The sequence below is a fragment of the Setaria viridis genome, chromosome 6, assembly GCF_005286985.2.
Source record: "Setaria viridis chromosome 6, Setaria_viridis_v4.0, whole genome shotgun sequence".
NCBI classification, from domain to species: Eukaryota; Viridiplantae; Streptophyta; class Magnoliopsida; order Poales; family Poaceae; genus Setaria; species Setaria viridis.
This window is the reverse complement of record NC_048268.2, coordinates 4260062-4276069: the sequence shown is the minus strand read 5'-3', so window position 1 is coordinate 4276069 and position 16008 is coordinate 4260062. Positions and strand designations below refer to the sequence as shown.

The window sequence follows — 16008 nt, the reverse complement described above, 5'->3', positions numbered from 1 at the left end:
ATATTCCCAACCCCAATCGGTTTGGATGGAGACAATTTTTCTGTTAAAGCGCCGTTCAACAAGCTGCTGGAATTCGTCAAATTTTGCAAAAACTTCAGATTTGTATCGAAGCAAATAGATCCAATCAATGAAACTCACATAATACTTAGTCCTCCCAACGGAGTCAGGAGCGGGTCACCGTACATCTGAAAAGATTAAATCTAAAGGAAATTTGGAAATAATCAAAGACTTGGGTAGGAAAGTCGACGACTCTTGGCTTGTTGGCATGCATCACACACCGACGCAACAGGAGCTTCCCTAGCATAAGGCAGATTATTCTCACTAACAACTTTGTGAACAATGGGAAAAGCAGGGTGACCCAATCTACTGTGCCATCTGGTGGTTGAGGGCCGGACAACACTGAAAGCTTCTTTACTCGACTTAGGAAAGGGATATAGGCCCCCTCTACATCTGCCTTCCAAAAGAGTTGCCTGATCCTTGATCAAGAAAAAGTTTGGATGAAATTCGAAAAAGGCATTATTATCAACAACTTGACAATGAACGGAAATAAGATTTTTTGTAGTCTTAGGAATATGAAGGATATTTTTAAGATGCAAATCATGGCTAGGGGTACGAACAACAGCATGACCAATATGGTTAATGTTCATACCTGCCCCACTTGCAGTGCGAATCTGATCGCCGCCATTATACTTGTCGTGGATGGACAGCTTCTCTAGATTGCTGGTGAGGTGATCGGTGACCCCCGTGTCGGTTTACCAGTTGGTGTTGACACCGTATGCGTGGGTGGCGGCGTTGACGTTCCTCGCGTTGGACATGGTGTTACCACGCCTGCGTCCTCCATTGCCACGGCCACATCCTTCTGATGGGCCACAGCCACCTTCGCGATTCTTTTGGCCAAAGCCACGTTCACCACGTGATGCGACGTTGGCTGACGACTAGTTGTAGCTGCTGCGGCGAAACATGTTGAGGCGGCTCTCAAAGTTCATGATATGAGCAAGGAGTTCACCATAGCCGATTGGCTCGACCCTGGTGGTGATAGCAGAGACCAGGGGATTGTATTCCTCATCAAGGCCTGTCAGGATATACCCAACAAGCTCGTCAACGCCGATAGAAGTTTGTGGAAGCGTTGAACCTCTTGCGAGGCCGCTCTACGTGTTATACAGGGGGCAGAAATAACCTCCGCCGTGGTTTACACGCCACATCTCAACAACCTGGAGATATCCTACTTATAGCTGTAGAATATGAACTAACTACAACTAATCTCGCAAGGTTGTTGAGCTCGTGACAAGATATTGTTACATGTTGTTTAACACACGGAAGAGTTTACTAAAGATCTATTATCCCGTTGTTATCCCCTGCCAAAGATGCTTGAAGGTGAGTTAATTGCATTTGCTTCTGCTGACCACTCTTCCATTGCACATTTAGTCTTTTCTACACTCTCAGCTGTTATATTATTCTTCAACCAAGAGGCATGCATTTGCGTAATAATTTTGAAGAGGAATTCGCGGGTGTGCTGTTGTAAGATTATTACTTTCCCATATTTGCTTTTTTTTATTTCAATATCATGATTGCAACGATGATTTCTGTAGGAAAAACTAGGTTTTTTGCTTGCACTGGTGTACTTATAGGCCGCCACAAGTCCATCACAAGAATTCTGACTTCAGCATGTTTGGTTAGAATTGCTAATAAAAATGAGGTTGATGGTAACTTGAAGGTTTGTCCTGCAAATCATTCTGTACTGGCCCTGCTTGTTTATTTCATTTGTTAATTCCCTCATTGTCATTCGTTGCAGATTCTGGTGTTACTTCCAAATAATAAACATGCCAGAGGGAAACTGCGACATTATAATTTACTTTATAATATTGCTGTTATCAGCATCAGGTATTTCCATCGTCGTCGAATAGCAAAACTCCACATTAAGGGACCAGTTGTCCTTCCAGTGAAGTAGTAGCTATAGGGCATAGCTTTGAAACAGGAAAACTCATGGTGACCAGCGGAGTGTTGACTGACAATTCAAGCAAACTTGTCAATGTAGAGGGAATCTCTACTTGCAAGATCACTATAAGGTACATTGCATTGGTTTCTCTTATGGTGGAATTAATTGTTGCATAAGATTTTGAGTGATTTAATACATTACATCTTTATTGCACTAAAAATATCACCATTTCATGTGTGTTAATTTCTTTTCTTTCTTTAAGGCTGGGATTGGATGGTCCCTGATTGATCTTTGTGGGAATTTCATTGGCATAAACTTCTATGGTGTGAAAAGAACTCCTTATATACCAAGACATATAATTATCGAGCTATTGGAGGGTTTTGATGGAAAAGGGTATGCCTTTTATTTATGTAGTTTTGAGAATGGTATATTTCATGTACATCATACTCTGGTTTAATAGAACTGCATTGTTTCTCAATGACTTGTGAATTTTGACCACTCCCATCTTTTCTACTTGAATTTTTGGCCATTAGTACCATGAACCAGAAATTGTGGAATCTAGGTCGGTTTGGTTGTTCTACATTGGTTCTTATTACTTAGTTTGAAACTCGTGTGCATTGTATTAGTTTGGCTGTTCTTTACTAAACCATTTCAGTGTTAAAGTTTTTGCATTGTTTGGACATAAAACATTGCGTTTTAACTGATGTTGCATGGTTTCAATCCTCTACCTAGGGTGATTTGTCAGTACCCATAGTCTTGTTTTAAATTCTCCCAACCCTTATGCTACGATGTGTGGCTTAATAACTGAGAATTATCAGCCACATTAGCCATATCCTTTGACATGCTAAGCTGCTTCACTGTGACCAAATCTACTTCCCCCGTCCCAAATTACTACTCGTTTTGGCTTATCTACATACATAAATAATGTGGCGTGTGCGTGTAGCCCTCCGCTATTCCGTACCCAGGGTACATACCCGAGCCATTCCCGCGAGCCGCGCGCGAGCGCCCCCTCGCACCATGCCCCGTTCCGTCTCCCCGGTTTTTTCCTTCCTGCGCGGCGTCGGTTTTTTCCTCCGGGTTTTTCCGCCTCTGCGCTACTCTGTATCGAACGTGGGCAAGCGTCCGTTTGTTTCCTCTGCCTTCTGTTCCGCCGGCAGCCACGCGTTCTCGGTGCTCCTCAGTGCACCGGTCGCACGCGAGGTAATTCATCGCTTCCCCGCAACAACACGCCAAATCGGAGCCTCAGCACCAGATGACCCCGTCCCATCGGATCTCCGCCATAGACAAAGCGGCCGCCGCTGTCGCCGTTTCACTCGATCGGCACGAAGGCTGCAGCCGCCGCCACTGTTGTAGACACGGCATTGCTGCTGCCGCTGTCATCCTCGACGGAGTGGGGCTGCCGCAGTCTTCATCGTCAAGGAGTGGGGCTGCCGCCGGGATCAATGTCAACGAAGGGGGCAGCCATTTCAGATCATAAAAGCAGTAAGTAGAGTTCAGCTATCTTGTAAAACCAGGTTCATAAAGTGAGAAACCCACCTCAGTAAAGAAGATAGAAGTTCGAGGTAACATCTGAGGGCATGTGACTCACCTCATGAACCTCATCTAACCCTTGAACGTCCTCTTCCATATCCTTAACCTTAAGGTCTTTTGGTTCCTCGGCGGCTCCACCTAGCCGCCGCCGCGCGCGGAGACGACAACGGGCCGACGCGCTCCGCCGGCGGCTCCTCCACCTCGAATTTGACCAGCACTTCCCGCCGCCGCCGCCACCGATCTGCGTTAGCATGTACTTGGGCGGGCCCCGCAGGTCTTCGAAGAGCGGGCTGAGCTTGACCAGCAAGGCGGCGCGGCACGGGTCCTTCCACGTCCACTAGCCGCGCTTGCCGGGGCCCATCGTGCGGCAGATGAGCTCCTAGTACCAGTGGTACTCCTGCCCCTCCCGGTGCACCTCCTTGTACTGCAGCAGCTTGCCCATGGTGATGCCCAGCGACAGGAACAGCAGCAGGCCCACCAGAGGCGCCGTTAGCAAGCCGCAGCGCGATCCCCGCTGCCAGGCCCCCCGCGGTGCCGCCCCTGATCACCGTCGCCTGGGCGATGCACGACGCGGCAAGGATATGGTGGCGACTCTGGTGGATACGGCAGCTCTGGTGCCGGTGTAGCAGATGGTGGTGAGCCGCATCACGGCGAACCAAGCAGCGGCGATGGAGATGGGGCTGGATACAAGCGGCGGAGCCTGGAGCAAGCACGGCCAGTGGCCATGTAGATAGCCACATCATACTGCACGGCCAGTGGCCATGTAGATAGCCACGTCATACCGATGTTATGGGTCCAAACCCGTTTGGGACCAAAATGAGACCCGAACGGCGTTTAGGGGTCTGGTTGGTCGTTTTGCGAGTTTAGGGACCGGGATGACACAGTGAGACAAGTTTAAGGACCGCCAGCGCACTTTACTCTATTAAAACTCTTAAACACCATGTTTGGTTCTCTGGTCCATGGACTAAAGTTTTAGTCCACGGACTAAAAGTGGACTAAAGTGTTGGTTAGTTTCTTGGACTAAAAGTGACTAAAATCATTAAATGATGTGGAAAGAAGACCATTTTGCCCCTGGCCCCAAATTGCCTCGTTCATCCTATTGCCCCTGGCGCCAAAATCTTCTGGCACCAACTCCCTCCTTTCTGCTCTTTCACTGGACAAACCTCATGGAGCACAAGCTTGCTCTTCTCATCGGTGGGCATGAAGAACATCCCTACGGTGTACTCACCTGGCCGTGGAATCTCAAAACCAACGTCTTTGTTTACCTGCCATAACCCAAAAATGAAAAAACACACCCAAAGTGAATCCCTCAACTACAGAAAGCTCTTCTCACTTGTTAACAACTCCAACTAAATTTGCCTCTCTGAAAAAGGCATGCGGTAGTGCAACAAGGATGCTAGCACCATCGCCGGTGTTCTTCTCGCAGCCGCAGGCGCCACGGTGGGATATTCTCTCGAGCATCTTGATGGCATCATCGATCTACAGTTGAAACAGTAGCCAGGGCAAACAACTCAGACATGGACACAATGCTGAACATCAGTTAGCTGCACTGCGGAATAATCAACGCCAAGCAGCGCGTGCTTAGTCGTGTAGGTGCTCACAGTTTTGCGGCCGGGCTTGACGGAGAGCTCGGCGATGAAGCTGATGCCACAGGAATCGCGCTCCAAGGACGGGTCATAGAGCCCGATGCTGCTCTCTGGTATCTTTGAGATCGACCTGACGCCCGCCGCCGATGCCACAACCCCTTCATGGCGCCGCGCCGCTCGCTCAACCCACGGCAAGGCCCGCGCGCGCTGCTATGCAGTGGGGAGTGGCGCGCCGTGGAGAAACCGCCCGCCCTCTAGCGACATACAGCCGCCGCCGCAACGACGGTGCTGTATCGCCCCGCCATATGCCGCTGCAGGAAAAAATTGGGGCGAGCGACGAGTGGCGTCAGAATGAGAAGGAGGGGGCGGATCCAGCATGTGGAGCTTTGAGGGCGGCGGATCCGGCGGGGGAAATGGGACCAAGCGGTGCGGGCGGCCGGAACCGAGCGAACGGTAGGCGGCGTCAGGGAGGGGGGGAGCGAGCGGATGGTGAGCGACGTGGGAGGGCGCGGCCGCCGGCGTGGAGGGGGAAGCGAGCGCCAGCCGGGTTCGGGGGAGGGAAGCGAGCGGGGGGAGTCTGGCGGTGGGGGTGGAAGGACCGGTGGGGAGGGTGCGGGGGTAGGGGGTCAACAGAACATTTTAGTCGGTTTTAGGAAGGTATGAGATATTTTAGTCATCTAAAATTTTTTAATCACTTTTTAGACAGATGTTTGGCTCTTGGCTCTTTAATCACTTTTTAAGTTCATATTTTAGTCCTGAAGAGGAACCAAACACCCCTGAACCTTGCGCTCAAAAAGCCTAAACTTCTTTCTTGGACCGAATCCCTCTCTATCCTGGCCCATACCTCCTCCTTCCCTCTTTCCAATAGCTTGAATCCAGCCCATAAAACCCCAGCATGGGGCCACCACTTCTCTTCCCTCGGGCCTTTTTAGCCCAAAACCTCCCCGCCTCTGCTAAGCCGGGCCAACAGCCCAAAATCTCTATTTCGGCAGCCAAGCCGCCGCTCAGATCCGATACCCTCCTCACCTCCGCGTCGACTCTCCCCGCTCCGCCCACACACCAGATCTTCCCATGGCTGACTCGTCCGTCCATCCGTTCCTCAGGATCCCTCCGCTTATCCACACCGAGGATCCGGGTTCTCCTCCTCCTGAGTCGATCCTCCTCGACCGATACGGCTACCTCAGCTGTCGCCTCAACGGCACTACCGCCGATGGCTTCACGGCGGACGGCAAGAGAATCCAGGTCACCTTCTGGGCGGCCAGCCCGCCGCGGGTCTCCTGCTTCACTGTCCATTGCCCCGACGTGAAGCCCTCCGCGTTCTACAAGTTGCCCACGGTCATCTACTCGGAGGACGACCTCGTCCTGCTCCGCATCCCCATCCTCCGTCAGGACGACAGCCTCGACGCTGAGAGCTGCCACTACTTCGTCTACCAGGCCGGCACCGAGAACAACCGGCCGTCACTTAAGATGTTACCCATCCCGCTCGACTTCCCGTTCTCCTACCACGAGCTTGTGCTTTTGCGTTGCCGCGACCAAGATATGTTCTACTTCGCCCTGCTTCATAGGATCATCGATCCTGAGAACAACGGGAAGCGATTTGATCTCCACCTGTACAACTCTAAGACAGGTACATGGAACACTGAGCATCAGTTTGTTGATTCAGTGAATTATGTGAATTATTTATATCCAAACATTGCGGTCACCATCGGAGGTGAGTTCGGTTCAGTGGGCTGGGTCGATCTCTGGCGGGGCATGCTTATCTGTGACCTTCTCCGGGACAACCATAGTATTCGCTATATTCCATTACCATTGCCACTGGTGCCCAAGCCGCTCAAGGGTTATCAGAAGTATTTCCGGGACATTGTTGTTGTTGGAGATTGCATCAAGTATTTCGAGATGAGCTACGACGTCAGACCATGCTCTGGACTCACCTCTGCAACTCAAGGTTTGGTGGCTGCAACTAAGAAAATGAAAATTTCAGATATTGGTTCTGGGAACAACTGGGAAGAGGACTGCACTTTCAAATTTTCTGACATCCCAGTGGACAGCCCCAAGTTTGCTCGAATGCTGATGCTGCCTAATCTGAAACAGGTTAAAAATACAAAGCTAACCTTGATGAGAGACTGTGCGGGTTACCCTGCTCTGAGCTTGCATGATGCTGATGTTGTTTACATCATGCACACACCTGATCCCGATGAGGACAAGGCATTGGTGATTGCACTTGATATGAGAAAAAAGACTCTAAAAGATGTGGCTGATTTTGGCTCTGGAAGGCCTCTGGGTTACACTTTCACCTACCTTCAAAGTGGGATCTCCAAGCATCTGAACATTTGGTCCTCCTCCAGGTAATTTTGTTTGCATTCTCTGTTTTGGACCAACGTAGTACATATAAACTAAAACTAAAATGTACCAGCAGCACAAGTAGGTGCTTTCATTCTGAAGCTGTGGTATCCATTTGTTATCTGGCAGGAGCATTTGTTTTAATTATGTTATACTACTAACATCATGGTATAATGTGTAATAACGCTCATTTTGCTTCCGGTCTTCATTATTAGTTTATTCATAGCAGTGCTCCTAGTCCTAGTGTTCTTTAGATCTGTCTGGTTTATTGTTATTCAATTAACTATTTGTCTCTCAATTGTTAATATTGTACCTGCATTGATAAATCGTACTATCTTTTACATTTCCATCTGCAAAATTAGCACTTATAGCTCCCCCGCCACTACATCTACATTCTGGAGCTTCTTTTTGATGAAGTAGAAGGGATTGTTTCATTTCACCATTTAAAGAAGTCTGTCTCAACTGTACTGCATTGTTCCCTATCATGTCTAGTAAAACCCTTCTCCCGGAAGTTTCTGCTTATAGTGTGCTGTGCCTGAAAGATCATATGGTTCAGCAGTTTGTTCATGGGTACCAAATATCTATTATCCTATCTCATAGCCAGGATTCATCTTTCATGTGTTCCACCTTGCATGCCATGTTGTGTAACTCGCCCTTATTGGTCATGGTTAAAATGGTGCTAAATGTGCAACACTAAAACAATGCTTGCTTCTGGAATGTGCACATGCCTGCTACCAGGGGTGGAGCCAGAATCAGCTCAAAGGGGGTGCTGAGACTCTATAATTGAACTAAGTTCATGTTTTATGTTCAAAGTTTTAAGATAAAACAGTTAATATTAAATGGACTAGCATGAACTGAGGGGGTGCTGGGGGTAGGGGTGCTGCAGCACCCCCAGCACCCCGTGCAGCTCCACCCCTGCCTGCTACATATTTTTCCTTTTCTCTTAAGATTTATTAATTTTTATCAGAACCAATATGACTTCAATTGAACACAGTAAGCACTATCTGTATTACTAGTTGCCTAACCTTGTGATTTTTCATACCATCTAAGGAGCCAAATAATCTTTATAGTTAACTTCTTTGAGGGGAAAATGTTAACACACCAGTGCTCAGTTGTCTCATTTCCATAATTCAAGCACACGTTGCATGTTGCAGGCCATATGGTGTGCCTCACCCTTACTGAACAGAATTTCTTGGTCATTATTGCCAAAATGATGCAAAAATTTGCACCAATGAAGCAATATTTTCTTTTGGTACATGAACATGCTTGCTATGTAATCCTTGCTTTTGCTGTTTAGGTTTCTGTTAGTACATAGACATGTTTACTATAGAATTCTTGCTTTTTCTTATCATCTATAATTATTGTTTTCACACCAAGGGATTTTTTAACTAAGATGCACTCTTGTACATGAAACAGATCTGGAAGGAATGCTGGTGAAACAAGTAGGGATGGATGTCTGGGGCCATGCAAGCTAGAAGTTCTAGGGGTGAACGCTGAACCGCAGCCAACCGCAACCTAAGTCTAAACTTGGAAGCAAAGCACAAAGGGTACTACTTAGCATGGTGATCACTAAATTGGTGTGCAAGTTGAAACAAAGCCCTTCACACCTCACCCGTGGTGTGATGTCTATGAGGTGTTGCATTATTGATGGACCTGTATTACATTAGCTTGCATCGTGTCAGCTATGTTTGCGAACTATATTTGTTAGTCATCGAGGACTATGTGGCATGCTAGCCGTGTGAGGGCTGTTATTTATGGATGAATGCATTTTTTTAAACACATATTTCATTACTTATTTATGGATGAATGGCCATTGTCAACAATATCTAAGCATCTTCCGAGGGTCCTAGGAGTGCTGCTGACCTCTCTGCATGATGTATGGATGTCTGCATGGTGTAATTCAACTAGTTTGTATCATAGAGTTCACACCTGTAATTGTACTAAAGTGGGCATCCGGCATGAGTTGCTACAATCGGGGTGTGTTTTGTTGCTTTGTATCATTTGTATTATTTGATACGTGCACGTATGAAATGGTTCAAAATAATAATGATTCTTTTGTTTGGTTAGATGAATTGTACCATCCCGGTCCCCGGTCATGATAAAGCCATCCTACTTAATACATTATTTTACTAATAATAGCGAACCATATGATGCAAACAAATTGGTTGAACCCACCATCTAGGATCATCCATGCATTTAATCATGTGGTGCATGTAACCAAATACACCTTTAATCCAACCAAATAAAAGGAACAATATTTATCTTTATATGAACTTAAATGATACGAGTAACCAACCTCCTCTTTGTATCATCCCTGAGGAACTCGTGTTTTCATTATCTAGTTGCCGTGTCTCTTTGGTTATGTGGCTGCCAACCTCCTCTTATGATTTTGCTATCTTGTTGGTGAGCACCTTTCTTTGAGCCTTTTAGGGCTCGAGGCTGTAGTGATGATGTGGCCCAATTCTGCCAACTAGAGCTTGAGACGCCCATTCGGCGTGCCTTTTTTCCATCTCAGTTCAGAACTTATACTACTAGAGTCTGAGGCACGCCTCCAGCGTGCCACTCATTCGTTCCATTTTCAAGCAAACAGACATGCCAAGTTTTGATATTTTACATTTTATTTCATGACCATTGTGATGGTGACTCATTTAATAGTTGTAACTAGTATATTATTTGAAATATCATTTTCAAAACATTTCCATATCCTTATAACAATTTTTCGCAACATTTCCATAGTTGTACTGAAATGCACTGTTTTGCATCGTTTTTTGTGCACTAACTAAATGCTCCAAAATACTCCCAAACATCATCTAGGGTCTAATGGAGTAGATTGGATGCGTTCCTAGCGAAAAAATCCGTCAAAAGTTCGCTACCCCAAAATAGTGCATTCGGTACCGAAACGCACCCATTTCGCATCATTTTTCGTGCACTAGCGAAATGTTCCAAAATGCTCCAAAAAATCATCTAGGGTCTAATGGAGTAGATTGGATGCGTTCGTAGCGAAAAAATCCATCAAAAGTTCGCTACCCTGAAACAAAGCATACGTGTACTAAACACACCCGTTTCGCATCTTTTTCTGCACTATCGAAATGTTCCAAAATGCTCCCAAATATAATCTAGGGTCTAATGGAGTAGATTGGATGCGTTTGTAGCAAAAAAATCCATCAAAAGTTCGCTACCCCGAAACGGTGCATACGGGTACCGAAACGCACCCATTTCGCATCGTTTTTCTGCACTATCGAAATATTCCAAAATGCTCCCAAATATAATCTAGGGTCTAATGGAGTAGATTGGATGTTCGATATCCCGAAATAGTGCATTCAGGTACCGAAACGCATCCGTTTCGCATCATTTTTTGTGCACTAGCAAAATGCTCCCAAACTTCATCTAGGGTCTAATGGAGTACATTGGATGTGTTCGTAGCAAAAAAATCAGTTGGAAGTTCGCTACTCGAAACAGTGCATTTGGGTATCGAAATGCACCCGTTTCGCATCGTTTTTCATGCTCTAGCGAAATGTTCCAAAAAGCTCCCAAATATAATCTAGGGTCTAATGGAGTAGATTGGATGCGTTCGTAGCGAAAAAATCCGTCGAAAGTTCGATATCCCGAAATAGTGCATTCGGGTACTGAAACGCATCCATTTCGCATCGTTTTTTTTGCAGCGAAATGCTCCCAAACATCATCTAGGGTCTAATGGAGTAGATTGGATGTGTTCGTAGTGAATAATCAGTCGAAACAGTGCATTTGGGTATCGAAATGCACCCGTTTCGCATATTTTTCGTGCACTAGCGAAATACTCTAAAATGCTCCCAAACATCATCTAGGGTTTAATGGGGTAGATTGGATGTATTCGTAGGGAAAAAATCTGTTGGAAGTACGCTACCTCGAAATAGAGCATTCGGTTACCGAAATGGACCCATTTCGCATCGTTTTTCGTGCACTAGAAAAAATTTCCAAAATGCTCCCAAAACCTGCTGGCAATGGGCTATTCTGCCACATAACGGAGATTCAAGCAAAAAAATGACAAAATGTCAAAGAACGTTTGATCCAAAAGGCATTTCAACATATTTCACGGTTAAATGTACATGGTTCAAGGAAAACATAAGTGCACATGTAGGTTGTATCACTTGTATCTCCAAACGAATTCTCCATTGAACCGCACATATATATGAAGTTCAAATCTTAGGATCAAGCTGCGACAAAGATGAACAGGGGAAGGGGAATGAGCAGTTCAGCGATCCCACCAGTGTCCGATGATAGGACACCCAATGAGTAGATAGTAGCAAGCAGCTGTCGGGCCTCCTTTAGCTGAGTCATAAAAGCCATGACTATTTATGACTGACAAGCTAGGTCAGAAATAATGCCATTTATGGATCGAATGCCTCTCTATCCTGGCATACCTTCTCCTTCCCTCTTTTCAAATATCTTGAATCCAGCCCAGAAAACCCCAGCATAGGGCCACCACTTCTCTTCCTCAAGCCTTTTTAGCCCAAAACCTCCCCGCCTCTTGTAAGCCGGGCCAACAGCCCATGAAGCTCGCCTCTGCTTCCATTGTGCTATCTATCCTGCGCCGAGTACCGTGTTTCTATCCAGCTTGATATATGAACATTATTGCAGTTGGCATTTAAGAGCAAAAATATATGTACATACATTTTAATAAGAATAAGCCAACTCAAGATGCATGGATGGTGATACCTCTAGCTAAAATAGCCTTATCTTGATCTACAGTTGTGATCATAACTTAATATATTTTGATAATTGTACACCTGCAAAGACACATCTAGAATCACGTTTCAGGCTTGTGCATCAGCCAAGAGATGGTGTTCGTTTTTCAGTGTGCTATCCCCCTCGTGAAAAAATGTTCACATTATTTTAAGTTGCTTACTGAAATTATTTTCTCTCTAACTGCGAATGGAAGTCACAAAGAGGGAACATTTGTGAGGCCATTATCTCAAAAATGCAATGGGGATGCTTTTCTTTTCTTCCATTTTGCTTGTTAAACTATACTCTGCAAGTGTAGTGGGGACATTCTCTTTCTAGAAGATTTACATGATTTAGGCTAGAACTTGAGGTCGGACTATAACATGTCTTAATAATCTGATATGTGCCATGATTCCTGAATTGCAGTTTACTCTTGAGGTTCTGTACCTATTTATCTTTTACTGTATTATGTTCGTGCTCCTATGGTACATATGCATCCTGGAAAAATGGATGGAAAAATGGATTGATGTGTGTATGTGCTTTCTTGAGATGTGCAGATAACCAGTCCCTTTCTTGTAATGAAAAAAAATCATATCAATCTACATTGACCTTGAGGTTATCATGCATTCTTTGACATGGCAGGTTAATGCACAATGTGGTTCCATCACTCATGGTGAATGCAGGAATATGATGGAGAAAAGAGGGCTGCTGGATTTAGCCCCCTATAATCCCACTCCTATGACAAGGTTCAGGGTGTTTGTGCCATCGGAGGTAACTGAGGATAGGATAGCATAGCAATCTAGCTTCTATGTTTGAATGTGATTATTCTTAATTAGTGATTATGCAGGTTTCTTGCTGCTTAGCTTCAAGATCCTTACTAGTGGCACGATAATAGGCAATAGACATTAGGTTTAGCAGGGTTTGTTCTAAAATCATTTGGGGCTAGAAGCTTTTCTCCTATCCACCTACTGACTGTCCTTTTTATATAACTTAATGGAAGACTCTCCATGATGACGCATGTGAATGGAAATAGCTTATATTGCAATTATATGCAAAGCAGATAGCAGTTTGCAGGATCCATCTCATGGAAAAGCCATAACAAAATGAATGGGAACTGAAGAACAACAGACTGGCAACAATAGAAAACCAAATCAAAGCTGCATGCAGGAACCTAACCTAAGGTCATTGAAGTTTCGCAAGAAGATGGTCCTGGAGCTCAAGAACAGTGCAGAGGGTGCTCTAAAATGACAATTGAACTGAGCCCAATGTTTAATTTAGCCACCATTCCAGCTATGCAATCATGCTGACACTATTGAGGAACTCTGTATTAAGAGTAGTGCCATCAAATTTGAACAAAGCAACAGAGATTACTGGATGCCATCTCACTGCAAGGTGACCTAAGCAGACCATTTAAAATGTAACAATAAGGAACCTTAAATCTGTAATATCAGCTACTACATAGATATATATAACAATATAGAATGGCATGCCTAAAATTCAATACATGCAATTTAAGCAGAGCAGATACTGACATGATTTCAGAAACCTAACCAACGACTAGTTCATATAACAACTATGGAAGTGGCACTTTGATCCACCCTTTACTACATAACTTTAACTAGTAATCAATTTTAAAAATAATATGCATATAATATCAATAAGAAAGACGTTTGCAGGACCCATCTCATCTCATAGAAGAGCTAAAATAAAATGAACGGAGTTGAAGAATAGAATGGTGAAAATGGGTAATATAACCAAATCCAGGCAGGAACCTAATCGCAGCACATGGAAGTTTAGCTAGATGGTCCTGGTGCTCAACACCTGCACAAAAGATGCTCCAAAAGGCTATGTTTGGGTCGGAGCCAGCCGGAGTTGGGTAATTCACGTAACACTGTTGGCCTTCTGCTCGTCAACTCCAGCTTGTCATGAAGCATGGGCCTTGGTAGTAGAAGCCATCCCGTCAACCCTGTAGAGACAACATCACACAACATCAGGGACTAAAAAAGAAGCCAATCGGACCTACCATAAGCATTTCGGATAGAAAGAGGCATATTGACAAGGCAAAGTAGTTTCGTATGCAATGTTTCTAAGTTCAAAGCTTCAGAACATCTGGAATGATTAACAAAGTATACTGATCTGAATTTATTAACTCATATCAAGGGATCAAACCAAAACCTGCACCTAGCACCAAATTCGGATTGGCAAATCATATCAGCATCTCTCAGATGAATGTATATCAGGCAGTAAGAAGCATGCACATCTGAAAATTTACATCACTGAACCAAAACCAAATCGCTCATCTGAATTTTTAATTGGAACTCATCTAGTCATATTCACAAATAAAAGTATAAAGCTCATCAAATCATTTATAAGAGAAAAGAAGGAAACAAATCTCTAGTTATCTGAATAGGTATCTCTTATCCAACAAATAAACCTTGTCGAAAAGGACTGATCTACATTGTGGAATAATCAACATGGATAATATGCCAACTAAAAGAATTTTTATTTGGATAGATACTAGAATGGCATAAAACATGAGCATACTACAATTAGAAACTATGCCTAGATTTATTTATTTTTAATTGATGACTAGAATGATCTTGGCAAGAACCAATTTACAGGCGCAGCAGCTCTTGGTGTCTCAGCGAGATAAACTGAGATAAGAGAAATCATGTAGTGCCAATTCAAGTCAATGCATCCAGATAACCATGAGATTGCATTAGCACATGGATCTTGTCTGTAAGCTGGACATGAAAATTGCTCTCAGAACTAGGCTCAATGTATGAACGAGGTCAGCAGGTCAGAGGGATTTTCGAAAGAGGGAGGGAGGCAACCTGCTCCAGACCATCTACGGCCAACGATCTACCTGCACAAATCATTGGTACCTTAGTGGGAAATCAATCAAAATCAACTGAAAACACACAGGAGAAGAATAGAGGGCACCTTGCGATGGGGGAGAATGAGATCTCATTAATCCGTAGAAATCAAGGTGAAGGGGGGTATTAGGAAGCTATCGAGGAAGAACTCCACAAATGCGATTCCGTTGCAGTCAACCTGGATCGGAAGGTGGGAGGCACGACGGGAAACTGAACTGCCACGACGAATCACCCACGTTTGGAGGAAAAAGTCGAAAAAAAACCCGGAGGAGGTGGGGTGAAACAAAAACCGGCGGGATGCGAGCGAGCCTGGTCCGGCGGATGGGCTCGGGTACGGCTGTTCCGTACGGTACCATATTATATATACACACACATATACATAGCAAAATTAGCATGCATATTAGTTTGGAATGAAGAAGTTAAATAAGTAGTTGGATTATTTGGATGTCAAGTTTTTTTATTTTTGTTCGTAGGTGTTTTGCTGCTGACGTTAATCCAAATAGGTGGGTATTCTTTGACACATGCCAATACTATTTTCTTTCATTTGTTTCACATAAATAATTCGGTTACATTTTATTTGACAACAACAGATGGGATGTGGCTGAGCCATACTGGTATTATCCTTCTCTTGCCCCGTGTCAAACTTGGGGACGCAGGAGATATGATTGAATTATCATCGTGATGCGCGCTAGTCCTGAGCCACCCGGGGGTTTTAATTAGGGCCCTACTGTTGATTGTTGAACTGCTTGCTAAATTTCAACCCCCTTGCGTTGTGAAAGATAATAGCACCGTTCGTAGAGTGAACGTTTAGCCTGCGCGAATTGTTTGTGCCATGGACGTGTAATATGCATGTCGTCCGTCCATTCGCTTCCATTCAGTTTGTCGAAAACAGGAGCCGATTCAGTTTGGTCAGACTTTGGAAGAACAGAGCAAACCGGCATTCAAGTAACCCATACCTCCTCCTTCCCTCTTTCCAATAGCTTGAATCCAGCCCAGAAAACCCCAGCATGGGGCCACCACTTCTCTTCCCTCGGGCCTT

At 44.8% G+C, this 16008-nt stretch overlaps 1 protein-coding gene across 1 annotated transcript; it reads left to right on the top strand.

Moving 5' to 3' along the window:
- The first annotated feature begins 6041 nt into the window (after positions 1–6041).
- LOC117860772 (uncharacterized) lies at positions 6042–9215 on the top strand. Its single transcript, XM_034744146.2, has 2 exons — positions 6042–7397; positions 8809–9215. The coding sequence occupies exons 1-2, from the start codon at positions 6124–6126 to the stop codon at positions 8909–8911; spliced, it is 1377 nt and encodes a 458-aa protein (XP_034600037.1). The 5' UTR covers positions 6042–6123; the 3' UTR covers positions 8912–9215.
- Positions 9216–16008: the final 6793 nt, after the last annotated feature.

Bases quoted from the DNA above. Each gene is read 5' to 3' on its own strand.
- LOC117860772 (XM_034744146.2), top strand. From the start codon at position 6,124: ATGGCTGACTCGTCCGTCCATCCGTTCCTCAGGATCCCTCCGCTTATC. The intron at 7,398-8,808 runs GTAATTTTGTTT...TACATGAAACAG, and splicing joins AACATTTGGTCCTCCTCCAG to ATCTGGAAGGAATGCTGGTG.